Source organism: Onychomys torridus, chromosome 1 (genome assembly GCF_903995425.1).
Source record: "Onychomys torridus chromosome 1, mOncTor1.1, whole genome shotgun sequence".
Taxonomy (NCBI): Eukaryota; Metazoa; Chordata; class Mammalia; order Rodentia; family Cricetidae; genus Onychomys; species Onychomys torridus.
Genome location: NC_050443.1, coordinates 150,636,742 through 150,664,229, shown reverse-complemented (window position 1 = coordinate 150,664,229; position 27,488 = coordinate 150,636,742). Strand labels below are relative to the sequence as shown.

At 42.1% G+C, this 27,488-nt stretch overlaps 1 protein-coding gene across 1 annotated transcript in view; it reads left to right on the top strand.

The window, feature by feature from the left end:
- The window catches only part of Sgms1 (sphingomyelin synthase 1), a 264,683-nt gene extending 246,828 nt beyond the window's left edge, over window positions 1-17,855 (top strand). The window contains 3 exon segments of the mRNA XM_036166358.1: window positions 12,368-12,521; window positions 16,320-16,486; window positions 17,085-17,855. Of these exon segments, the coding sequence (XP_036022251.1) occupies window positions 12,368-12,521; window positions 16,320-16,486; window positions 17,085-17,264 (501 nt within the window). The 3' untranslated portion in view covers window positions 17,265-17,855.
- The last annotated feature ends 9,633 nt before the right edge of the window (window positions 17,856-27,488 follow it).

The window sequence follows — 27,488 nt, the reverse complement described above, 5'->3', positions numbered from 1 at the left end:
AATGTGTCACCCATGTGTTGGCCGGAAATTCAATAGTGTCATCATTCAATGACTGTCTTCTAAAATCAGAATCTTAAAAGCAAACACTTGAAGGTATATTAATTAGCACACCTTAGCACACAGTTAAAACTACTCTTTTGTAGTAGTTAAAACAGTCTATTTTGTGGAATAAGAAAAAATTCTGCACACAACTCTTTTAATGCAGGATTTCATGTTGCTCAGGAACACTTTTAATTTTGTTCTGGAGTTTTCAAATGTATTTCAGTATGGAGATACCAGTGTAAGGAAGTCTGTTACACCCAACACTCAGGTTTACTTGTTATCACAACTTAATGTTTTTGGTTCATCTGTCTACTTTTTTTGTTTTGGAAGTATTTAAAACAAATATCAAACAATGTCAGCCATTAAATCACTACATAGGAAGCACACACCAGAAAACTGGACATTACATAAGCATCATACTCTTGGTAGTCAACAAATTACTAATTCTTTGGTATTGACAATTATCAGTTCATGGAATATCCTGTTTGTCCTGAAGATGTTTTATGGTTTATTTGCATTCATTAGGATCTAAAGTCTTTACATATTTGCCTGGTCTGTCTGTTAGACACTTTCTCCCCATTGGCGAAGGGTGGAGCTCGGATCCTGGGTCCTGAACTCCACTCACATTCCCATTCTAAATTGACTCATCTGTTTCTTTGAAATGTCAGTTCACTTTCTCCTCTCTTGATATTTCCTCTTAATGGGAAGTTGCCTTTGGAGACCTGATTAGGTTCAGTTTCAGCATGTTTAGCAGGAATTCTTCATGGAGAAAACATAAAGCTGTCTGAAGCTGGACTGAAGAGCGGAAAAGGACCCTCAGGTAGCTCGAGCTTGAGACTCACTGCTCCGCCCCATGCTGGACTGCGCCAGTATGGGCCAGTGTCAAAGGGGTCTCAGAGAGAGGTCTTGAGAGGTCTCGGAAACCAGTCAACACCAGGCTAAGTGAATCAGAATAAAAAAGAGCCTTGTTAAATGTTACTTGTCAAGACATCTTCACCACCAAACTGCCATCAGCCTCTAAGCCAAGTCTACAGAAAGCAGAAAAAACACTTGCACACTGGCCTGTGAGGCATGTGACAAATATGAGCTTATGAGCAAATTAAACTAATAATGTCTTTGATGTGATCTTAAGGATTTGTGAGTGTGAGAGGAGACAGTGTATAAGGAGCTCTATCACTGTAAGATTCTGCAAGAAAAGGACTTGGAATTGTCCTGCTCTTCCATTGAGAACTGGACAATTTGCACTAAGCACTCACTATGTTTTATGAGCTCAGGTACAAGGGATGGATGGGCCAGGTGGAGATTTATTTTGTTGAAAACACCTTAAAATTTACTTGGTTCAGGATTGTCCCTTGTGGAATAACATTTTGAGATGATACCATAAAAGGGTCAAGATAAGCCACTAACCCCAAAGATGGAAAACAGCACACAGATTAGAGCAGTCTTTAAGGGGTCAAATGTCAAGGATTAGACAGAAGAAGTGAGAAGGTAAGAGACCAAGTTGAATGACTGGGTTTTACCACTGGGATAATCGCTAAGTGGGAAGGAAAGGGAGTTAATGACTTTGGGAAGAACACAAGTACTTGTGAGACAGCCAAGTGGATTCATCTATGATGGGTAGGTTTGTAGTCTCAAGTTGAAGTGAAAACTAGGGCTAGGAAATAATTATTTGTGGTTGATGATATTCCGAATGGTGGTTAAAAAGCTCTGACTATAGATGAAGAGACCACAGAAAGGACATGGAATCCTTAATGCTCATACATAGAATCAGATGTTCAGCATCTGAGGTCTGTTTAGGCCTGTTTATTGGTAGGTTCTCTTAAAGCTCTCGCTCATCACTAAACAGTTGGAGGACAATTTAGCTTTACAATAGAGCTCTGCTGAGTGAGGAAATTAAACCTGGTTCCATTTACCCTACATAAATATATCTGGTACTTTTATCAGCATCAGAGTACAAAATGGACAGCTTGTAAGAAAGTTGTTACAACAGATCTGCAATGATAATGATAGAAATTGATCTCACTGAATATAAGAGCCTTAGAAATAGTCATGAGGTAACATAAACAGGTCAGCAGGTAGCACAGGCTTCCCATCAGATGTTGCTGCAAACAGTGATAAGTCACTGGGAACATGGAAAGAGAAGTAGATGTGTTCACTTCCTGGATTACAAATAACAAACCATCTTCCTGTACCCATGGGGTGCATACATGCCAGGCTTATGCTGGAGGCTGTCAAGTGTTTGATACCTTGACTAGCCAGCCTATGGCAATGTTACCATTACTTTTCCCCAAGAGCGTGTGTGGATCCTCTTGTCAAAACTGTTTAGAATTAAAAACAAACAAACAGACAAAAATAGGAACAGTTGATAATCTTTGATTTTAGATAAGTTTGTATTTTTCTAAACTTCTTTGAAAAAAGAAAGAAAGCACCCTGTTGTGCTCACTCCCCAGATTTACACATACAGTCCCATGCTAAGTTTTGGAACAGTTGACCTGCTGGTGACTAAGCATTAACCTGAGCCACACAATGGTTCTGTTGTGGTTTCTGTGGTGACCTTAGATTTCAGAAAGGAGAAGATGCCTCAACCAGGGCACTTGGTAAATGATTCTCATTTGAATTTTTATTCAGGCCCTCAACAAACAGTTGACTGTCAGATAAGGCCTGTGTTCGTGTTTGGATGGCATCTGAGGCTGATGTCAGTGAGACAGCTGTGGGAAACCCTTCACAAGGTTGTCTCTGCTGCAGCTATCAGCTTGTCTCAGTGGGGGATTTCAGAATCAAAGCTCCTCCTTGAACTCACTGGCCTCGTGGGCTCCTTGCCTTGCACAAGTCCAACCTTACAAGGCAGTAGACTCTTCTCTGTGGCAGTTATACCTCTTTCTCAGGTGGCAGTTGGGGTATTTCATAAGCCCTCCACACTGACATGCTAAATTTAGTAGTCTGACTCGTCCTTGCCAGCCTTCTGAGGACTTCAGAAAGAGCGGGTTACCAAAGTAACTTGGTGTCATAGTGTTAAATCATGTGGGGCTTAAGCTATCAGTGCTTGATTTTTGCCCAGTCTTTTGTATGCTTTCCAGTTTCTTATTGACAGTGTAATTTCTCTTTTGTTTGTTCTTATTTTTTCTGTTTCTTGTGTGTAATTTTCAGTGACATATCCCATCCCAAATATTTTTCTCTTTTCTCTCTGTTGCTATTTTTGTTTTCATTTTTAGAGTAACAGTGATAATATAGTAACAATGGACTATATCATTTCTTGTTTAAAAATTACTGGGTTGGGATTTTTTTTGTTTTTGTTTTTCAAGACAGGATTTCTCTGTGTAATTACCCTGGCTGTCCTGGAACTCGCTCTGTAGACCAGGCTGGCCTCGAACTCACAGAGATCTGCCTGCCTCTGCCTCCTGAATGATGGGATTAAAGGTGTATGCCACCACCGCTCAGCTAAAACAAATGTCTGTTGTAAATAAATTTTATTATAGACACACTGAAAGTATACAGCAAAGGAATTTTTTTTTAATTCACATTTCAATTAGTCCTTTATGGTTATTTTTCTTACAAGTCCAACTCTGATCAGACTGTACATTTATTATGCAGCTTATATATGACAAGTGCATTTTGCAATATTTTATAGATTCTCAGCTTCTCCAGGGTTTCTTACTGAAGGGAGAGCATCATGCACTCAGATGGCAAGAAAATGCAGATTGCTGATGAGATTTGCAGTGGACTAGTACAAGTAATTTCCCCACAGAAACATCTCTGGAGAACCTGTTGTAGGTAGACATAGTGTTGAATGTTAAGGTCACAAATGTACATGCAAGTGTCCATCCATTCCCCCCTCCATTGGCCTCGAGACCTAGGAGCCCTGTGTGGTCCATCAGGTTTCTCCTTGGCTTGTTCACTCCTCCCTGTATGGATATGAGGGTCCCAGTTGTCATGGATACCCAGGAAAACAGCCATTGTGCTGGGCATGCCGGCTGTGCTGTTGGAGGTGTGTCTGAGCCAAAGGAAAAGTTGGAGTCTGCCAAGGGCAAACAGAGAAGATGGGTAGAAAGGGACCATGCAGAGGAATTTAGAACAATGAGATTTAGTGAGCACAGCTGTCTGGTCCTCTGGTCCCAGGGTCCTGAGATGAAGTGAGACAGGTAGGCTGTGGGCAAATTTTAAAGGGCCTTATACCCTTCTAATGAGTTCCGACTTCAAGGACCACAAGAAGCCTGAAAAGGTTTTAGTAGCGTTTATTATGTACTCACAACTATCTTTTAAAAATACATCTCCCTAGTCATACAGTAGAGTGCTTGGGAGAGACGGGGAATAGATTTGATTGTTGCCAAATTATGAACCCCTTTTTCATGCCAGCTGTGGTTCTAAATCTTTATTTTCATTTACTGCTGAAAACAGTGAGTATAGGAAACTGCAGTCAATTGAGAGGTCCATGGCTCTGCCTAATGTTTCAGAGCTGCCAGGGGACAGAGGCAGGACACTGACTACATGTCTGTTGTAGGTGATGCTTTTTCCTGTTTATGTGAATTAGTGGTGAGGAATAACTAGAGCAGGCTGGTATGTCAGTATTGATTGAGGGAGACACTGGGGAGGCAAGGGAAGCCTTACAGAGATTAGGAGCCATCAACTGTGAAGAGGCAAGGCATTAACTGGGGAGTTCCAGAGAGCCTCAGAGGTGACTGTGTATGCCTCAGGGGAAACTTTACCCACTGACTCAGGGTGCAGGAAGGTGGGCAATGGCACTTTAATCTTAGGGAATGGTCTTGGAGCTACCTGGACACAAGAGATCATCCGTGATCACTCTAAAAACCAGGCTGTTCTGCTCGGGCACTCTCCCTCTGTTTTGTTTTGTCAAACTTTGTTTCTTGCTTTTGCAATGCTGGGATTGAGCCCAGGCACTTTCGCTGCCTTTCTCACTGATCTGCAGCCTCATCCCTCAGGGTTATGCTTGAGATAGTTTGAGCATGACAATATCAGATGGCAATAAATCGAAAGGAACTTTTTATAACCTGAGATACGTTAGAAAAAAATTAATAATTGTTAAAGGTAAAGACAGTGACTATTTGGTAGCCAATGCAGAAGTAATTCGAAAATTATAAGCCATATTGGGTAGTACTGAAGACATTGGGTGAAGGTTGGGGCCAGTAATATTTCAAACAGTTTTTCAAAATCGTATGTCTTATTATTTATAAAGGGCCAAAGATAACATATTTAGTGAAGTCTGGCAGGCATTGCCATGGCCAGATGGCCACACCAGTAGCCGGACAAATGGTACCAGGGCTTCCTCACAGGCGCACTGGGATGGAGGCCACAGCCGTTCTGTTTACTCTGCCAAGAGCATTTAATTTGAACTTCAGCAGACTGCAGCACTCAGAAAAAAAACTAAGAAGGAGATGAACTTAGAGGCATGAATGCCATGGGAGAAGAAAACCAACACAGAAGAACTGTAGGGATGTGAAAAGCATGAGCATGACAGGGTATCTCAGTGCGGGTCCCGGAGCTGATCCTAGATCAGCGGGGAAAGGGATCCAGAGATGATGTTGGGGTTGTTGAGTGTTCTGAAGAGAGTCTCTGAAGTGATTGGGGTTGGATCATTGTAGATTTCATGAGCGTGATTATAAATGAGAACTTATTTTGGATTTCGGAGTGAGGTGTTATAAAACTTACTCCCATGACACAGGGAAAAAAGAGAAAGGAAAAGCAAAGCTGGTGAATACTGACAGTTAAGGAGCCAGAATCAAGGCCTTCACTATTCATTACATTATTCTTCCCATATAAAATTTTTTCAAAATAAAAAAGTCCATTTTTTTGTAACCTCCACTTCCTGACTAGGTTTGCTAGAGGAACTTGAACACTTCTACCCCCAAATTTAGAGCAATGTAATTTTATTAAAGGAAAATTTTGCTTTAAACACTTTAAAGCATGAGTAACAGATCCAGAGTTGATCCAATTTAAAGGTTTTATGAGGCCTTTGGATAGCGTCCTTATTAAAGGCTGTGAAAAAAATTAATATTTTTGGCTGGTGGCAGATTAGTGTCTTATTGCTGATGTTGCTTAGAGACCTCCACCCACCCCGAAGCCTGCTTAATGTAGGGATTGGTGCAAACATTTGAAAATGGAGACGGGTCAAACTCTCCACAGTCAAGTGGAATAAAAAGTCATAGAGGCTGTGCCATAGAGGAGAAGCGCATAGCAAAGCCTCTCCTGCTGCGAAGTTGTGGTGGGTAGAGTAGTGTTTGCAGAGGAAAACGTGCCTCTCTCTCCAGGACTGGAAGAGTCCAGAAGAGTCTCCTGAGCGATCAGGAGATGATCACAAGTGAGCATTCAGCAGGGCTGCAGATTCATGGAGAGCCGTCTCTATTTTATCTGCTGGCTGTTAGGAAATGAGCCTGAGGTTCCCTCCTCCAAAAAGTGCCTCAACTTGATAATAGTAACACTGCCTTCAATTTCTGTGATACCAGCATTCACTTTGAAAACAAGTAGTACTTCAGGCTAGGACAGGTGAAATGCTTCCTATTTGATTAAAACTGATGTTGGACACATGAAGTTGATAGGGAAAAGCAGGGGGCACAGAGAAGAGAACAGGCTACTTATTGGATCCAAATGCATGTGCGTGTAGTGAAGGTTTTTGCGGGGAGGGCAATTTTGAGACAGGGTTTGTCTATGTAGCCCTTGGCTGTCCTGGAACTTGCTCTTGTAGACGAGGCTCGCCTTGAACTCAGAGAATCCATCTGCCTCTGCCTCCCAAGTGCTGGGACTAAAGATATGCGCCACCACACCCAGCTTAAATAAAGTATTTAAAATGGGGTTTAAGTTAGATGTGTGCTCATTTTTGCTCCTCTAAAGTGAATCTGGGGAGCCAATGAAGTGGCTTAGCGTCTGCCATCAGCCTGAGTTGAGGCCTAGCACAGCATAAAAGATGGAAGGAAAGAACCAACTCCAAAGTTGTTATCTGGCCTCTACACATGTACTGTGGCACACTCATGCACACACCCCCATATACAATTATAGTAAATAAATAAATAATAAAGTATATTTATAAGCAAGACATGATGGTGCATACTTGTAACCCCAGCACTAGGGAAGATCATGAGTTTGAGGCTAGTCTGGACTACATGATGAGATCCTCTCTCTCTCTCTCTCTCTCTCTCTCTCTCTCTCTCTCTCTCTCTCACACTCACACACACACACACACACACACACACACACACACACACACACACACATATTCTCTTGGAGACCAATGTAGCATAATAGAAAGCAAGGAGAGCTTGAATTGAGTTGAGAGCACCTGGTTTAAGAAGGCATAGGAGAAGGGAAAATCCATTAAATTTGATTAGAACAGCAACAAAGTTTGAACCTGCCCCCTGCCCCCTTGCTGTTTCAGAAGGTGATTACAGCCATAGCATGCTCTCTGGGAGCCCGAGTAGGATTATTTGTATTTGGCTCTTAGATAGAGCCTTTAGTTCTGATCCCGAGTCGGTGTGTGTCCTCATGACCAGTCAGCAGCCCTCTGTTTACTTCCTCTTCTGCAGGATAAGCATCATAACATCACTGTTAACCAGCAGACAAGTTCAAGATGGTACAACGAGACAGTTGACGGGAAAGTCCTGTTGAAAGTTTGGGGTCTCTGTGTAAGGAGAATGTAGTGTTGTTGTTTTTTCTGTAAAGCCACCCCACTACTTTTTTACTGCACAGCTAGGTGACAGTAGGACAAAGCAAAGAGAGAGCGGAGAGGGCAGCGGTGAGCAACATCTCCTGTTGAGCAGTCTATGCTTCCTGTTATTTTACTTTCCCTGTGGGGCCCAAAGAACATCTCCTATCTCCCTTAGTTAGTTTGTAAGGAGCCGTTCTTGTTCTTAAAGGCTGACAGCCAGTTAAAACTCGAGGAACGGCATGCTGGACAGTCATTTGTGGACTTGGCTGAGCGAGTTCTGAGAGCACGTGGCTTCCTCAGTGGCAGGATGCTCAAGCAGGAGTCCACCAGTTCTGTTTCTGTCCTGTTGTGTGATCCCTTAGCTGCCTTGATGTTGGCATGGATGTTTAAAAAGCAGCTTTTGGGACATTTAATCAATAATAATGCATTTTCTATTTTGGTGGAAGACTATTATTTAGGATCAATACACAGTAATTTGCCAAATAGGTAGATTCCATGAATGAATGGTTGAATGGCATTTCTTTTTTGTTTTTTTTTTTTTTTTTTTTTGGTTTTTCAAGACAGGGTTTCTCTGTGTAGCTTTGCGCCTTTCCTGGGACTCACTTGGTAGCCCAGGCTGGCCTCGAACTCACAGAGATCCACCTGGCTCTGCCTCCCAAGTGCTGGGATTAAATGCGTGCGCCACCACCTCGAATGGCATTTTTATAAGGGGTCCTTGGCAGACCAGGGTCCTGGAATGTGACATTGATAGTATGCTCGTACTTCTATGAGGTACTTAGGCTTCTGAAGGAAGAGTGACTCTCTATAGGTCCAGTGCTTGGTTTAATCAAACTCTGGGGAACTAGCATGGCAGTTGGCAAGGTGCTTTGCCAATAGTGTGGTCATACATTGTTTAATGACAAGGATATCTTTAGGTATGTGTTGTCAGACTGATTCATCCTTATACAAACCCCATGCCCCTAGGGTTTAGCCTGTTCCCTCTAGTCTGCTAAACTAGCCTTGTAGCATGTGACTGTGTTGAATATTATAGGCAATTGTAACCTGATTTCAGTATTTATATGTCTAGTCATAAAAAGATATAATATAAACTAAAAGATATGCTGAGGTTGCTCAGAGCAGTCACTGTGAATGGAACTTGCTGGGCTGTAGGTTGTCTGGGTGGGCCAAGGAGTGAGTGTAAAGTCCTAGAGCATGACTGTGTGCTACTATAGCCCTGATAGTCACTGCACACTTAGGCCATACTACATTTATAAAGACTGTTTCCCCCAGTAATAAATTGACACATACTGCAACTCTTTGTAAACTTGATTTTAGTATTCTTTTGTAATGATAGTTCCCTTAAAATACATTGTAAAACAAATGTATTGTAAAAATACGTATAAAACAAAACTATTTTCTTAAGACACACATTAGCCTAGGTCTGTAGCAGATCCCCTCTACACAGGATCACCTCATCACTACACATAGAATCCCCTCCCTCATCACTCTACACAGGATCCCCTCCCTCATCACTATACACAGGATCCCCTCCCTCATCACTATACACAGGATCCCCTCCCTCATCACTCTACACAGGATCCCCTCCCTCATCACTATACACAGGATCCCCTCCCTCATCACTATACACAGGATCCCCTCCCTCATCACTCTACACAGGATCCCTCATCACTCTACACAGGATCCCCTCCCTCATCACTATACACAGGATCCCCTCCCTCATCACTATACACAGGATCCCCTCCCTCATCACTATACACAGGATCCCCTCCCTCATCACTATACACAGGATCCCCTCCCTCATCACTATACACAGGATCCCCTCCCTCATCACTATACACAGGATCCCCTCCCTCATCACTATACACAGGATCCCCTCCCTCATCACTATACACAGGATCCCCTCCCTCATCACTATACACAGGATGCCCTCATCACTCTACACAGGATCCCCTCATCACTCTACACAGGATGCCCTCATCACTATACACAGGATCCCCTCATCACTCTACACAGGATCCCCTCCCTATTACTCTCGCTGTTCTTCATCTCCACGTCTTGACCCAGTGGAAGGTTGGTTACAGGTTGAGCTATGGACTTCTACACTTACCTTTCTATCTGCTAACCTTGGTATTAAACATAATGATCTGCTGACCCCAGCCCTATTTTGGCTCCTGTCCTGTTTCTGTTTAACTCTTAACTCAGTCACCATATCCATAGCTATTTCTGCACATTTTCACTTATTATCATCTCTAAGTGAGATGAGAATATCATTTCTCTTTGCGTAACTCTTGGTTTTTGTTGTTTTTGTTTGGTTTTTCCTTCATTACCATCTTATCTCAGCCTCCCAAGTGTTCAGATTCCAGGCAACTGGAATGATTACCTCATCTGGTTTTAATTTTTTGTTTGGTTTTGGGGGACTGGGTCTCATGGTAGGCTGGCCTTAAACTAGCCAAGAATGCCCTGTGCTCTGATGCTCTGTAAACTTCCTGTTGTAAAAAATGAGGACTTGCCATCCTCTGTACCTTTTCCTCCTTCACCCTGCCATCCCAGGACATGAGACATCTTGTCCTGTCTTCTCTCTATAGTTGTCTGTCCTCTGTGTGACTCAGTAGTCAGCACTTACCCAATTACAGTTCTCTAAGTACACTTCACAGCCAAGCCATGTCACTTTCCTATAATTCAGTGTGGTTCTCAGCCTGTGGGACGAACCCCTTTGGCGGGGTGGGGTGGGAGTGGGGGATGCTCTAGGACTTTACACTCACTCACAGAGTTCAACTAAGATCATCGGAAAACACAGCACAATTCATAACAGTAGTAAAATTACAGTTATGAATTAGCAACAAAAATAATTTTATGGTTGGGGTTGCCACAACATGAGGAACTGTTGTTCCTCAGCATTAGGAAGGATGAGGACCACTGCTGTAATTGCCTTTCCTTTTCTATACAATAGTTTGTTTCTCACAGAATTGATAAGTGCCTTGTGTTTTGTTTTGTTTTTAGGAGTTTTCTATATATTTATTTGTCCTTGACTTATGCCTTATAGTCAGAAACCTTGGCTAACCCATCAGTCTTGTGCCCTTGAAGACCTCTGTAAAGCATCTAGATTGGATGCTTTGCTAGTCACCATTACAGCTGCCACACAGCACTGTGGCTCTCTCCCTTCATTACCATCCTAGAAAGGCCTGGTTCTTCCTTTCTCTGTGTTTACTCACTTGCTTTGTAGAATGCATCTTCTCTGTAGGACCTGAAGAATATAGACATAGACATAGAAATATTCTAAAGTCTTATGTATATATAAAAAAAGGTTTAGTTGCATGGCTAGGTTTAAAATTTAAATTGGAAGTCATTCTGCTGAATAATTTGAAGCCCCCCTCCCAAGCAATCTCTTTTTTCTGGAATGCTCTCTCAAAGCCATATTCATATGGATCCTTCATCTAAAGCTTGGTTTTAATCTCTGGAGACTTTGGTATGGCAGTACCCAGTTCCAAAGTGCCACGATAAGCAGTGTAGGTCTGCTTCCTTCTGTTGTGCTGAACATTCAAAGCTCCCTTTGCATTGGGAGGGTCAGATTCTCTGTGTGGTCTGGCATCTTGCTTTCCTGAAGTAGAAATCCTGATTGCTTTTTGTAAAGGGAAAATGTAATGAAACATGTATTTTCCAAAGCTGAGGTATTAGCAATTAAATGTCGAAAGGGGATTATGGTAATTAAATTGGCCAACTAGAATGTAAAAGGATGCTTCAGGGGCTGAAGAAATGGCTCAGTGGTTAAGAGCACTATGGCACTTTATAGAGGGCCAGGGTTTGACTTCCCAGCACCCACATAGTGGCTCACAACCATCCGTAACTGCTGTTCTAGACAACCCTCTTCTGTATCAGGCCCACATTTGGTACACATATATGCATGCAAGTGAAATATCCATGCACATAAAATAAATAAATCTAAGAAAAAATTTTAAACAAGGGTGCTGCAATCATAAAGATTCAAACATTTACATGTCTTTGATGGAGCAAATACAAGTTGCATCAAGTGAGTTATTTAAGCTGTTTATTACTTGAGTATCCAGCCCAGACTTGCATCTTAAGCAGCTAGATTGCTTTATAAACTTCTCTCCAACTCTTACTAAAAGGAAAAATAGCCCTTGTTGCCTGTGTAATTTCAGAGGGCTCAGAGTACATCGTTTGGAGTCCCTTGTTTCGTGCATTTGACTGACTAATCTCCAGTTGCTTTGGCTACTAAGTCAGAGTTGTTATCCTTTGGGCCAAAATGCATCTCTAAATGGCTGCTTAAGATTCACACTTTCCTTTTCCAAAGTATGGTCAATCAACCACTAATTCCTTCTGTTTTATTGTATTAAGTTGGATAGAGCTCATAGCTTAGTGGTAGAGCATGTGCCTGGCATGCTTGAAACCCTGGGTTAACATCCCAAACCTCAGACATCACTGAAATGTACTATGGGAAAATGCCAACATCTGAGCAAGATTCCAGAGCCAGCAACGTTGTCACTGGTACACACACTGTCCAGGGGCTGACACTAACATGAGGGACAGTGTGTGCATACTTGGTGAGGGGAGTCTATGTGTTTTGCTAAAGCATCATATAAAAAGCAAATAGGACTGGTCACAAAGGTCCCTGCGAACTAATGATGGATCTTGCTTTCTCCTTCCCGACAGCTGTTTGGAGACTGGGAAGCGCAAGTGCGGAGAATAATGAAGCTCATTGCTGGAGGCGGCTTGTCTATCACAGGCTCTCACAACATGTGTGGGGACTATCTGTACAGTGGCCACACAGTCATGCTAACGCTCACCTACTTATTTATCAAAGAGTGTAAGTCTAAAACAGCCTTGCTTTATAATTCCCTCACCTGCCACTCTCCATGGTCCTTTGGAAAATCAGTTTGAGGGAAATCCCCTAAAGCCAAACTGGAGGCCTAAGGACAATTGCCCATTTTATTATCCCTGTGCACCCGGCAAGTGTGTGGGAAGCCCTTACCTGCAACTCTTGTGGGGGGTTCCCTTGTTCCTGGATGTCAGCTGTAATGTTTGATTGGTTTTAAATATATATAAATGATGTTTACATATGTGTGTACATATATGTGTGTGTATATATGTATTTGTGTATGTATGTGTAAATGTATATATACACACACATATATATATACACACACACACATATGAATATGTTCTGCCACTTTTTACTTTCAGATTGTTTTGGGGACATGAGGCTTGGTTCATTCTTTTTCATTGCTGTTCGGGTTTGAACCCTATAATGAACAACAGATGAAATTTATTGTTAGAAGCTGTTCATTAAGCACTCTCTAGGCAGTTCCTGTAGTGGTATTTGCTCCGCCCATGACCTTTGGCTACAGGGTAGGAAGGAGGTGGTACTTCTTGCTATTGTTCTGACCTCTTAAGGGAAAGGGGTCACGTTGTGGGTTTGTTTGTTTATTTGTTTTTGTTTTTTAAATCCTGGCATGATTAGATACCAGACAGCCTGGGAACTGGACCCAGGTCCTCTGGAACATCAGTCAGTGCTCTTAACTGCTGAGCCATCTCTTTCCCCCTGAGTGATAAATGAAGTAGGCTGCTGTGGTCCTACAGAGGAGGGACACACACCACTGTCTAGAAGTGTCTTAGGAGCACTGTAGTCCTTGAAAGTGTGTGTGCTGGGAGCTGAGAGGGGTAATGAGAAAGAGAACGGACAGATTATAGCAACGATCAGAGGGTGCCCTAAGCCACAAAGCAGAGTCTGGGGTGCACTGAGAGAGGTGGGAGACAAGGGGACAGTGTCATCTAATGTCTCCTTCAGAGAGACAGCAGGCACTCCTGCAGGAGCTTCCAAGAGGCTCTGGAGAGAACAGACTACAGGCCAAGAGACAAGTCTTTGGCTTCTGCTGTAGTTATGCAGAGTAGGTGTGGCTTGACCTGTCCATCACCCATGGGGAGAAGGGGAAGGTATGGTGAGGACATACTGGACTGGTAGGGGAGGAGGAGGGAGCAGGCTGGCTAACCCTGTCCTTGAAACATGAGCAAAGGGGCCGTTAAGAAGTAAGGTGTTCTGCAGGGGCCTGACTGTGTGATCAAATAAAGTGAATTCTACAAATATCTATTCAAAGGGCATCTGGCCCTTATACTGTGATATAACCAGGTATAGAAATGGGATCCCTAGGGGTCAGATGCCATTGACCCTTCAGGAAAAAGGTGCCTGCCCCTACTGGTTGACACCTGGATCATAAGCAACAGTATTATTGGCCTTGCAAGAATCACAAAACTCTGATTTGGGATCCCGGAACTATCAGCCCCTAGCATTGTGACCCTGGGAAAAATCTGTAATCTTTATGTGTCTTTGTTTCCTTACCTTTAAAGTTAATTTTTATTTCCTGAGTAGGGAAGAGGTTATAAAATTTATAAAAATTAAAGCAAGTGATATGTATGTGGAGGATACTCAACAGGTTTCATGGAAAATGCGCAGTTGCTGTATTGCTGTATCGTTAAGGTATCAAGTATGAATATTAGTGGGCTATTCTTGTCCCCATCACCCAATTTAAAATTGCCCTAAAAAATCAAAGAACAAAACCGTTTCCTCCCTCTCCTTCTGATCCCCCTCATCCTGTTTATTGTTCAGCTTTGGTACAATACACAGTTCTGTGGTTGCAGACTCTTCCCCCATCTCCCCTTCTGGCAAGGCCTCTCCCCACGGGCCGTCCTTTGCCTACGATGCTTGTTGGTCTAGGCGTTCTCACTCAGGACCAGTCTCTGGGCATGGTAGATGCGCACTGCCTGAGTGAGTGAGTGACTGCTGCACCTCGTGAGAATCTAGTAAAAAGCATCAGAACCTTCTTCCCAGAAATGAGGGCAGTAGATCCATTCACACTTTTCTCTGAACTCCCGGGCCCTCTAGCCCCTTCCCCATTGAGAATGTGAAATAGAAAGGCATGCCTGTACTAATAGAGGGCTGTCTCAACTGTCTCCCTAGATCCAGGTACAAACAAGTATTTGTGTGGCAGGGTCCTGCCTTTAGGAGGATGTTTGGACTACAAATTCCAGGCATTTGTTCTTTTATTTATATTTAAGAAATAGAAACCTCACAGTCTTTCAGATGATTGTGTAGTTACGGAACCCGGAAAACAGGGTGGCAACCATAGTGATTATAATTGCTTGGTCCATGTCTAAGCATCTGTGGCACAAATGTGAGTTGAGCAAGGATGACACCACTGAACACACCAGACTGGATAGGGAAAAGAGCACAAGGCCTCAACCCTACACAAAGAACTATAGGCAACCGAGTAAAGCTGGGAACACAAGAGGCGATTCTCCCTGGGGAAGAGCACAGCAATCGATCGTTCAGTGTCAAACAGTCAGCCCTGAAAACATGCATACAAGTAGTATTATATGGACTCAGCAGGTTATGTTTATGAATATATTTATGTACTTACAAACACATATGCATACAATAACAGTTAGTGAAAAAAGAGGCCATGAACTTGAAGGAGAGTGGGAGAGGTGTACGGGAAGGTGTGGAGGGAGGAAAGAGAAGGGAGAAATGTTGTATTTAAATTATAATCTCAAAAAAATAAATTGAGTAAATGCATTAGGTACTGGGTTTATATAAAGCATTTGCCTCAATTAATCTACAGGTTAAATCTAATTAATGCTCGTTGGACAGATCTTGGGGAGATAGCTCAGTGGGTAAAGTGCTTGAGGTGTGAACATGAGAACACCAGGTAGGCGTGGTGTCTACTTGTGATTGCAGGGCTGGTGTGGACAAGACAGGGGGTCTTGGGAGCAAGCTGAGTAGTGAGACTAGCTGAATAGGGTGGTTTCATAGCGAGAGACCCTCCCTCCTTAGTACATAAGGTAGAGTGGTCAAAAGAGAAACTCGTCATCAACCTCTGGTTTCTACATGCGAGGCACACATACACCTACATGCATGTGTGTCTGCACTCACACAAATATTCTCATACGTACATACACATAAAAATGTCAGTAGACAGTCTTAAAAGTAGCCGGTAGTGATGCACACCTTCAATTGTAACACTCGGGAGGTGGAGGCAGGTGGATCTCTATAAGTTCTAGGCCAGCCTGGTCTACAGAATAAGTTTCCGGACAGAGAAACCTTGTCTTGGAAAAAAAAAATGAGTGCAATGCAATAACCTGTGCATATTTTGTCATAGTCACCTTTCCTTTTTTATTTACTTTTTTCTAATATGCATTGGTGTTTTGCCTGCAAGTATGTCTGTTTGAGAGTGTCAGATCTTGGAGTTACAAATAGTTGTGAGCTGCGTGTGGGTGCTGGGATTTGAACCCAGCTCCTCTGGAAGAGCAGTCAGTGCCCTTAACCACTGAGCCATCTTTCTAGCACCCATAGCCACCTTTTAAGTTACATTTCTGATTATATAAAGCAAGTTATAGTCCTATATGAATCACTACTGCTAGTCACATCACTCATTAAAAGCTGTTTTCATGTAGTCCTGGTTATAGAGAAATAAAACATCTTTTGGTTTGCTGGCCCAGGCTTTCAGGAAGAAAGATGTAAGACAGTTGATCTCAGAAATGGCAGAAGTGTGGCTGAATGCCCTTCATGGCATTTGAGAATGGAACTATTGTAACTTTTTCCTCTTTCTAGATTCCCCTCGGCGACTCTGGTGGTACCACTGGATTTGCTGGCTCCTCAGCGTCGTTGGAATCTTCTGTATTCTCTTAGCGCATGACCACTACACTGTGGACGTGGTGGTGGCCTACTACATTACTACAAGACTCTTCTGGTGGTATCACACGATGGCCAATCAGCAAGTGAGCTTCCCCTCCCCTGCATTTGATTTTGACTTCTCATACCCATGGCTGGGTGCCGCTGGCTTAGGCTGGAGTAATGTAATGGAAAGACAAAGAATCTATGGGTTTTCCCCCCAAGTTTCTCTTTCCTAGGAATAGCCAGCTGAAATAGTACTGGCTTTTATACCATTGGTCCTCCGAAGTGTCAGTTTTGTTAATGTAATGACACAGATACTGTGTTCTTCTGACATATAGACTCTCACTGTCTGTGAAAAAATATTCTCTAAGCCTCTTTCTGCACTAAATATGCACTCCTAGCCTCCTTTTGTTATGATGGTCCCTTCACTAATTCCATAGTTATATTTAATTAAGTTTCCCCTTATAAGCATGGAAGAGAAAGGAAAGGGCTGAGATGTTTAATAATAGGCAAGAGTTGAGGGAGCCTCAGTTTCCCTTGCTCTGCTGGAATCATATGTGTTCAGGGATCATATGGTAAACTGAGAGTGCAGCTATGGGGGTGGGTGCAGGGCAAGTCTGGGATACTTTGAATTTTAACGTGGGAAATGTTTGGAAATGAAGATTATGAGATAAAGAATGTATCTGTTCTTTGCTTTCTTAGGTGCTAAAGGAAGCTTCCCAGATGAACCTCCTGGCCAGGGTGTGGTGGTACAGGCCATTTCAGTACTTTGAAAAGAATGTCCAAGGGATTGTACCTCGATCTTACCATTGGCCCTTCCCCTGGCCAGTAGTCCACCTTGGTAGGCAAGTTAAATATAGCCGGTTGGTAAACGACACGTAACAGCTCTGCAAAGTCGGGGAATGAGGACCTGTCCAAAGTGCTGAGAGCTCCCTGAGAGAAGATGCCATAAGACAAAGACCTTCCTACTGCTATTATCTTTCAACAGTTACCTTGACTTAACCCATTGAGTTACCTGGTCAGCACTGTGATCTCTCTCTCTCTCTCTCTTTTTTTTCTCTCCAAAGGACCTGCGTTGGACAACAATAAAGAAAATTTACCTTATCATGCACTGTACACATTTCCTGTTGTTAAGCCTGGGGCTTCCGTAACCGGCAGCCACCATGTTCCTCTGTATAATTCAGCAGCACCACTGTGCGCCTCCATATCATAAGCTCTGGCCTTTCCAGCCACATCTGGGAATAAAGTGTGTTATTTTCTTGGAAAAACATACCTTTCATATCTCTTGCCCCAAAGATAGGGCTGTAAGCCATTTTCTAGCAAATGTCTCTATGAAGGGTTCTAAGTGTCTGAATGGGATTTGGTTCCGAAATCTCTCTACCCACTGTGCTGATGCCAGCTGAAGATGGAAGGTATGGAGAGATTTGGTCACGTGGAGTTTTGTAAAATCAACAGAGACAGTGTATCAAAAACTGAAAAAAAAAAAAAAAAAAAGATTCTGTTATAAAGTGATTTTTCTAAGTATTTCCTAACTTTATTTTTCAAAATGATGTTATGAAAACCAAATTTAAAGATTTTTACATGTCACAGGAAAGAGAGTTAAAATTTAAAAATGCTTCTTGGGAGAGAAATTTGTCTATGTTTCTAGTGCCTTTCTTGTCTTGATTGTATGGTCGGTAGGCAATCTTACATGTTTTTATTTAAAGTATTCCATGAAAATATAAATGTATGTATACACTACTAAATTTTGCATTTATAGCTAAATTAAATCAAAAGACTGCTAATGGTTTTAAGAATGTCTTGAATTTAAGAATAGGAGTGTGAATTAAGAGTATGTGCCCATTCATATATTGTGAGCGGGCAACAGGGACACATGCCACTGAAATTATTTCATCTTTGGTAGTTCAGGTAACTACTCAATAAAAACAGCCATGAATATCTTTTTTAAAAGAGAGTTTTGAAGATGGTCATTTAACCTAAAACTTGAAAGCTATAAATTAGTTATCCATACTCTCATGACAATTTTCTTGGTGAACAACAACAAAAAGAGATCTATTTCTTTAAAATATATTTGTGCAGAAACTGCATGTAACTCTGAGTTTTACTCCTGACATGCATATGTTTGGGGAAGTATTCTGCTCTATACTTGCCAACGTGGAGAACAAAATAGTTTTCTAAGAATGAAGAAGTATATATATATATAAAATATCCATTCTGTATTTTATGTGCAGCAGAATTACCTTCTGTAGGTTTTGTGTGTATGTGTGTGCACAAGTGTGTGTGTGCGTGTATGAGTGTGTGTGTATGTTACTCACAAGGTGATATTTGTATTGTAAAACAATAATGGTGAAGGAAATAAAAAGGCTTTTAAATTTTTGTTTGTTTTAAATCTTTGTAAAGTTATTATTCCAGAGAGTATACTGATATCTTACAGCTTACCTAAATCATAAATTAATCAAAATGCACTTTTTAATAAAAACTGATACTGAAAGCATGTGGCTATTATATCGTGTTCATCTTCACAGAACTCATGAAGTGTTAAATCAATGTAAGAAACTAAGCCTCAAGATCTCTTCAAAGCTTGTTTGATCCAAATCCTTATTATTCACCTATTTCTCCATGCAGGACTTTTGTAATTTGTTGTTGTTTGTTTTGTTTTGTTTTTTTCACGATAGAGTTTCTCTGTGTAGCTTTGGAGCCTGTTCTGGAAACCGCTCTGTAGACCAGGCTGGCCTCAAACTCACAGAGACCCACCCGCCTCTGCCTTCCAAGTGTTGGGGTGAGGGTGTGCACCACCACCGGCCAGCCAGACTTGTATTTTTAATCATCAAAAGCCCCTACAGGTCTTTGTTTTTCAGTATATAAACGGAATCACAGGTAAGTTAAAATCAAACTGTTGCCATTGTTTACCAATACCTGTGAATTCTCTAGTGCTTAACCAAATTACTTTTTCCTGTAATGGAACTAATGTAGCCTTTTTACTGTAAGTGGGAAGGAAGGGTCTTGATGCAGTGGTTCTCAACCTTCCTAAGGCTGTGACCCTTTAATACAGTTCCTCATGTTGTGGTGACCCCAACCATAAGATTATTTTGTTGCTACTTCATACCTGTAAATTTGCTACTGTTATAAATCATGATGTAAATATCTGATATGTGACCCCAAGTGGGTCATGACCCACAGGTTGAGAACCACTGGTCTGAGGTGAGGTTCAGTGACAGTCTGTGACTTGGGAAAACTCTTCCCAGAAAGATGATACTGATCCCTGACTTAAAGCACAGAAGGGCTTAATAGAAGAGGCATGTCTTTTTTGTTAAAGGATAACCCCAGGAAGGCCAGAGTGAGGCCAATAGAACTTCACTGCAGAGATTTGAGTTTGTGTGTCCCGGGCCTATAGGGCAAACAAGCACAATGCCCCACCTAGCACATCTTCAACTCTAGTGTGTGTGTGTGTGTGGGGGGGGTGGCTTCTTTTGTGTATTAACTGGATGCTGTGTACTGAAAAGGAAGCAGGATGGGTAGCCATATGAATTACTAACACATGTAAGAAATAGGATCTTTTTCTCCCCCTAAGAAACTTGAAGTAGTGTTTTGTTGCGGTAGAGAATTGAACCCAGGGCCTTGAGTGTTCTGGACAAGTAGTGTATCATTAGTTGCCCTGCCCCACTATCCCCAGGGTCTATGTAGCCTAGGCTAGTCTTGAACTCCTGATCTGCCTTCCCCCTACTTTCCAAGCACTAGGGTTACAGGTACACACCACCACAGCCAGCTTCCTTCCCTATTTTGCTGTAGGGTCTGAAGTTGCCTAGGCTGGCCTTGTATTCATTGTATCTCAGTCAGGCATCAAGCATATAAGACCCTTCTGCCCCAGCCTCCTGAATAACAGGAGTGTGATATAACGCCTGACTGAAACCTGAATGATTCTATTAAAAATGCACCCTTAGGAGTTTATTTGCCTTGTGTGTGCCAGGAAAGTATCTTGCTAACTTGACATAAGTACGTGCTGTATATTGAGCAGTGCTCCCTGTACCCCATTTGTTCTCCCAGACAATTTCTACTTTGATTTTTATCTGCATGCATGACTTTATGTGGCTATAAAATCTAGGAACACATGCTATGTCTTCCTCAGACGGGCTTAATTTGCTCCTACCTGCCACAGATCCCATGAAAGGCAAAGAAAAATGTCCTTTTATCTTGGTGGTTGCACTACAGGATAAAGCAGGCGAAGCCCCTGCAGTTTCTGCCCCTTTGTCAGATGAACCCCTAGACAACTGCTACAGTTATTTCATCCAGCCAATGAGTCAAGCATGCTACATGTATTCTCTTGGTAACCCTCATACAAGCACCATGTATAATCACTGTCCCCATTTCATGTGTAAACCAGTCCAAGTGACTCATACCACTGGCTCATAGGTGGTAAAGGGAGTCCCCAGTTTCCACCCTCCCCAGACAGTGCTGGGAGCTATGAATCAGCAGTGGTAGAAACCTCTGCCTATGAGGGAAAGGTTGAGCTGGATGACCTAATTATAGCCTGTGACAGAGAACATGGACACCATGAGGTGTGAAGGAATTTTACCAGTGTCCTAGTGATGATGTGTTCTACTTCTCTCCGAAGCACATGCCAGGTTTGATCAGTTGAGTGTTTCATAAGCTTGATTGGAACCGTCCAAGATGAGAATTTATGCCACTGTAATTTGACCCCCATTATACAGAAAGTCATCTAGATTTTGAGCTCACTATGGAATGGTGTGCTACGCAAATCCCTTAATAGCCTTTATCTTTCTCTGCCTGTGGTGAGCCACCTTACTTAGAAAGTAAAACCCTTGCTATTCTGCTTATTAGCAACTGTTTCAGAGTCTAAGTTAGAAGGAATTTATGTGATCCTTATCATCAAAGGAATTTGATCTCAGTAAACAAGTCATTTCTTTTAGTCAGGTACCTGATAGTGTGTGCTTGGAGTCCCAGGCAGCTGCTCTTAAGGTTAAGGCAGGAGGATTGTTTCACAACTCAAAATTCCAACCTTGAGCAACATAACAAGACCCCGCCTTAATTAACAAGTGTCTAGGGAGTGGTGATTTAGTGGTTAAGGGGGCTTGCTATATTTTCCTGAGGACCTGAGTTCAAATCCCAGCACCACAGGCATGGTGATATGTACCTTTACCTTTAGTGCTGGGGAAGGAGCACTGAAACAGGAGAATTTGTTTTGCCCTCGGCCTAGTTCCAGGTTCAGTGAGAGACCCTGTCTCAATGCACTAAGGTGGAGAGAGAGAGCAGGACGCCAGTGTTCTCTGGCATGGCCACTTGTATCGATACACAAAAGAACCAAACCTTGTCTAAAGTTTGCTCTAGAGTTTATAGTGCACATTTTAGCCCAAGCTATGCCTGTCTTGAGTGGAGTGCAGGGTCTGTCTCGTCACTGTGTATGCTCAGCTCCTTTCTGTCCCTTGGGAGCATTGCTGCCAGGCACTTTACTTACCCAAATGTCACAATCACCCAATATATCATTACCATTATTCCCTTAAGCAAGCAGTTATCTTTTAGGTTAATTAAGAACTAGAAAATTAAGAATCAGAAAAAGCAAAGATTGTGTTCATCTTTATGTAGTGGTGTGTTTTATGTAGCTATAAGGGTTTTGTTTTGTTGTTTGTTTGGCTATTGCTTGAGTTTTTGAGACAGGGTTTCTCTTTGTAGCCTTGGTTGACCAGGAACTCAAAGATCCTTATCCTTCTTCTTCTGCCTGCAATTAAAGTGTGCACTACCTTGCCCAGCTAGATTTACATTTCTGACCTCTGTTTTCACTGAGCTTGGGGAAATTCTCACTCCTTGCAGGGCAGGTTAGCTGGTGATAAGCTTTGGCTTTGTCGTGGAATATGTTTCTTTTCCCTTCACTTTCAATGGATACCTTGCTGGTATGGAATTCTGGGTTTCATGGTGTTGACTTTATGGCCCACATTTTGTCTACAGGACTAATCACAGGGGGCCTGCTCTCACCCTTGTGTCTCCATTGGTAGTTGAGTCTTCCCACTGGCTTCTTTAAAATCTATCTTTGCTGTCTGCAGTTTGAATAGAACATACCTAGGTGTAGAGTTTTAATTTTTTTCTCTTTTTGTATTTCATGTAGATACTAAGTTGTTCTTGAGCAGCGCTGCCCCACTGATGAGCACATCACAGGCATTCTGTGTTCTGTTCCGATACTCGTGATTCCTAACATTTCCCTTGCCCCTTATATTCCCCATCTGTCTGCTTGGAGGACTTTTCTTTCCCTCGCCCTACTTTGTCCAGCTTACTTTAAGTTCTCTGGATCTCTGTCTCTCTCTCTCTCTCTGTCTCTGTCTCTCTCTCTCTCTCTCTCTCTGTGTGTGTGTGTGGTGTGGGTGTGTGTGTGTGTGTGTGTGTGTGTGTGTGTGTGTGTGTGTGTGAGATTCTTGGATCTCATTCTTTTCCTTAAGATGTATTCTTTGATCTTATGCTTATGAATGTTTTGCCTGGATATATGTATGTGCACCACATGAGCACGTGGTGCCCTCAGAGGTCAGAAGAGGGTGTCAGAGCTCCTGAAACCAGAGTTAGGGATGATTGTGAACTCCCACCATGGCAGTTCTGGGAACCCAGGCCCTCTATAAAAATAATAAGTACTCTTAACCACAGAGCCATCTCTCCAGCCCTTGGGTCTCATTTTTGTTCTTGCTTTGTGTGTTCTGTCTTCAGGGTATTTCTTCATGTCCTTTAGCAAACTTTGTAAATTTTTTGTTGAGAGGCAGACATATTAGGTTGGGAAATAGGACTTTAATTTTAACATATTTATTCATCAGCATTGTACTTAACACTTGCAACTGTAGATACCAAAGGCTCCATAGTTCTTTAGTGTACTTTTTGGGATGTCCCTCTTGATTGGGCTTCCTCATAGTTTCATAATGGGTATGGATTGTATTTCCAAGCTTGAACTTCAGAAGTAAATATTAAACCCTCTAATCTACCACTGGACTCTTGTTGAGTATTTTGTTCCCTTAAGTCAAATGGGAAGGCTAGAAGTAGCTGGCCCCTAGGCATTTCTCATTCTAACACTGGTTTCCAGTCCACCTCCAGCAGTTCATTGGTGTTGCTGTTCTATCTTAGAGCTGCTGTGGTGAGTGGCTTCTGCTCCATGAAGCCAAAGCTCAGTCATTACTCTAGATGCATGTATTGTGGTATGCTGGTTGGACCTACACCTTAGTCCTGTGGTGTATCCAAGAAAAGTTGTTTTCTGTTTGGTCCACCCTTTTCTTACTATGATGACTTCTGAGCTTTTACACTGTAGAAGACAGACTTTGGTAATATTTTTCATAGACAATAAATAAGTGGTTATCTATAGAGTATTATTAATGACTGAGTCCATAAACTTGTCTCCTAACAACAGTTGAAGCTCTAAAACTGGCTATGAGAACTGTCAACATAGAAGATGTCCAGAAGATCATGAGTAGAAATGACAGTGGTGTGAAAACCAGAGAGGTCACACTCTAGGACAGTGGTTCTCAACCTTCCTTACATTGCGACCCCTTAATACAGTTGCTCATGTTGTGGTGACCCCAAACATAAAGTTACCTTTGTTGTTACTTCATAACTGTAATTTTGCTACTGTTATGAATCTTAATGTAAAATATCTGATATGCAGATGGTCTTAGGCAAGTCTTGTGAAAGGGTCATTTGACTCCCCCAAAGGGGTCAAGACCCACAGGTTGAGAACTGCTGTTCTAGGACCTTGTAATTAGCATTCATTCAGATTGCTGAGGCCCATTCCCTAGGCTTCTTGACAGTGAACCTATTCAAAACCTTTGGTGTGCCAGTGTGCCTGGCAATGCCCATATATGACTTAAAATGAAACTGTAATATAAATCCAGGTGTCACATTATTTTACCAATTTATATATATATAAATATATATATATATATATATATTATTGAAACTAAAAAGCATCTATAAAGCAAAGAACACCATCACTGGAGTGAAGAGTCAGCCTACCGAATGTTAAAATGTCCAGAAAAAACTCAGGAAAACTAAACATCAGTGTTGGAGAGATGGATCAGCAGTTTAACAGAACTAGTTGCTCTTCCAGAGGACATTGATTCAATTCCCAGCACCCACATGGAGATGCACAATTGTGTAACTCTATACATTTTTAATTGGATCCAATTAAAAATTGAGGCATAGAACTAAACATAATTCTTAAAAGAAATATAAATGGCTGAGTTTTTTGATTTTTAAAAAAAATATTCAACGTCCTTAGCCTTCAGGATAATACAGATTAAAACAAGTTTGAGATTTCATCTTACCCCAGTCAGAATGTCTGAGATCAAAGTAAATAAATAGATAAATGACAACAAATGGACAAATGGTGGCATGGGTGTGGGGGAAGGGGAACACTTCTTCACTGTTGGTGGGAGTGTAAAATGCTGTAGCCACTATGGAAATCAGTGTGGAAGTTCCTCAAAAACTAGAAATGGATGTATTGATGCAGCTCTACCACTCCTGGGCATGTTCCAAAGGACACTATCTTACTGCATAGGTAACCTGATCTTCCATACTCATTGCTGCTCTATTCACAGTAGCCAGGAAATGGAACAGCCTAGATGTCCATCAACAGATGAATGGACAGTGACAATATGGGATATATACACAATGGAACTTTATTCAGCTGTGAAGAATGAAATTTTGGAAGTTTCAGGCAAATATATGCAGCTGGAAATAATCATTGTAAGTATGGTAAACCCACACCCAGAAGGAAACCACATATTCTCTCTTACATGTGGATTCTACCTTTGAATGTGTATGTTTAAATTGGAGTACCAGTAGAAGTCAGGAAAGTAATGAGGGACCATAGTGATGGATGGTAAGGGATGAGGAATTGAACACAGAGCAGGGGAAAGGCAATAATACAGTAGGAAAGGTTAGGGGGAAATGGAAGGGAAGTATGGAGGAGGAAGTATGGGGAGGGATAAATAAAGCTAAGGACATGAAAAAGCCATAGAGAAACTCACTGTAGAAACTTCTTAAATATATATGTATATTAAAAAGTTTAAATGGAATCACCCTATAACTAGTAACAGTGCCCCTACAACTAGACATCATAGGCTATCAAGAAGTCCAGTGCCAAGTATGGATAGACACTTCTTTCAACTTGTTGGTCAGTGGGGTTCCATATCCCCCAACACACAAACATTGAAGGCTATTAACATTGTCCTTGGTTACCCTCCAGAACTTGATGTACAATTCTGACTTTGTTCCTGAAGATACCACACACTTGTGTCACAGAAAAGGGATCAATCAAACTGGTACATACCTGGACATTTCATCCCCACTGGCTAGCTTTCACTGTGCTGGAAGTAGCTATGTATGCTATCAAAGAAGAAAATTAATCAACAGTCTTATCCAGCTGTAAATCCTGCCAGCTACAGTAATAGCTGGCCTGGTAAAATACGCCCACCAGGGCAACAGTGGCGTGAATGTTATGGGAGTAAACAATCACTTTCTGATTGGTTTTAAGGCCCATGTCACAAGATGAAACTCATGCCTGGTACCACTAAGCTGAGAACCTGTTGCTAGAGAAAACATAGACCCTAAGGGAGAACCTACTACTACTTGCTACATGGAAATATATGGTATTAAAATGCCCCTAAGTAAGTATCTTTATACCCATACATTAGCACATCTCTCAATCATCATTAGAGAAGCTTTTTTTTCTTTTTTTTTAATTGAGAGCTATTAGCACAGAGACCCACAACTAGTACATTCAGAAGATAAGTGAGGAAGTGAGTGCTCAGCTCTAAATCGGGCATCTATATGGCACCTATTTCTCCCGAGGCTCAAGGATCGTAGTGGAAGAGAGGGTAGAAATACTGTAAGAGCCAGAGGTAATGGATTACTGTAGAGCAATGGTGTTTTCTGTACAAATGAACTCACACAGCTGTGATGCACGTATAGAACACCAGATCAAGCCAGACAAAGTCCTTGTAAGAAAGGTTGAAGGAATCGTGAAGTCCCATCCCTAGCTGAGAATCTATTGACAATTGATGGCTGCTGAGGTTGGGATGGAATAGCAATGTGGAGAGACGAAGGGGGAATTAGAAGGGAGGGAATGGGGGAGTGGGGTGATATGCTGGCTAGTTTTACGTCAACTTAACAGAAGCTAACGTCATCTGAAAGGACGGAACCTCAACTGAGAAAATGCTTCCATAAGATCAGGCTGCGGACAAACTGGTAAGGCATTGTCTTTAATTAGTGGTTGACGTGGAAGTGTCCAGTCCATTGTGGGGGGAGCCATTCCTGGGCTGGTGGTCCTGGGTGCTGTAAAAGTACAGGCTGGGCAAGTCATGAAGACCAAGCCAGTAATCAGTGTTCCTCTTTGTTTCTACTACCATTTTAATGTCACCTGCATATAAGCCAGACCCCTCTGAGAAGGAGGGGCCCTTAACTGAGAAAATACTTCCATAGATCAGGCTTATGTAGGACATTTTCTTAATTTGTGGTTGATGAGGAAAGGCCCAGTCCATTGCAGGTGGGGCCATCCCTGGGCTGGCCTGGGTTCTATAAGAAAGCAGGCTGATACCTAGTGGTGGTGTTTGTTGCATGAATATTAAAATGGTCTTTAATAAAAAAAACCCAGAACCAGGGGTTGGGGATTTAGCTCAGTGGTAGAGTGCTTGCCTAGCAAGCGCAAGGCCCTGGGTTCGATCCTCAGCTAAAAACAAAACAAAACCCAGAACCAGATATTGGGGTAAAACCTGAAAGATCAGAGAGACAAAGGAAGAAGCCACTGCCACATCTCACCTCGCCTACTCCACAAATCCTCTGAATGCCTCTGAGTCCTCAGCTGAAAGGGATCCAGCTGAAAGAGCCTCTAGTTTCTGTCTCTTCATGCCTTATATACCTTCTTCACTCAGCCATATCACTTCCTTTTTATTGCTGGGATTAAAGGTGTGTGACTTCCAAGTACTGGGATTAAGGTGTGTGCCACCACTGCCTGACTCTGTTTCTCTCCTAGACTGAGTCAATCTCATGTAGTCCAGGGTGGTTTTGAACTCAAAGAGATCCTGACATATTTCTGCCTCCCAAGTGCTAGGATTAAACATATAT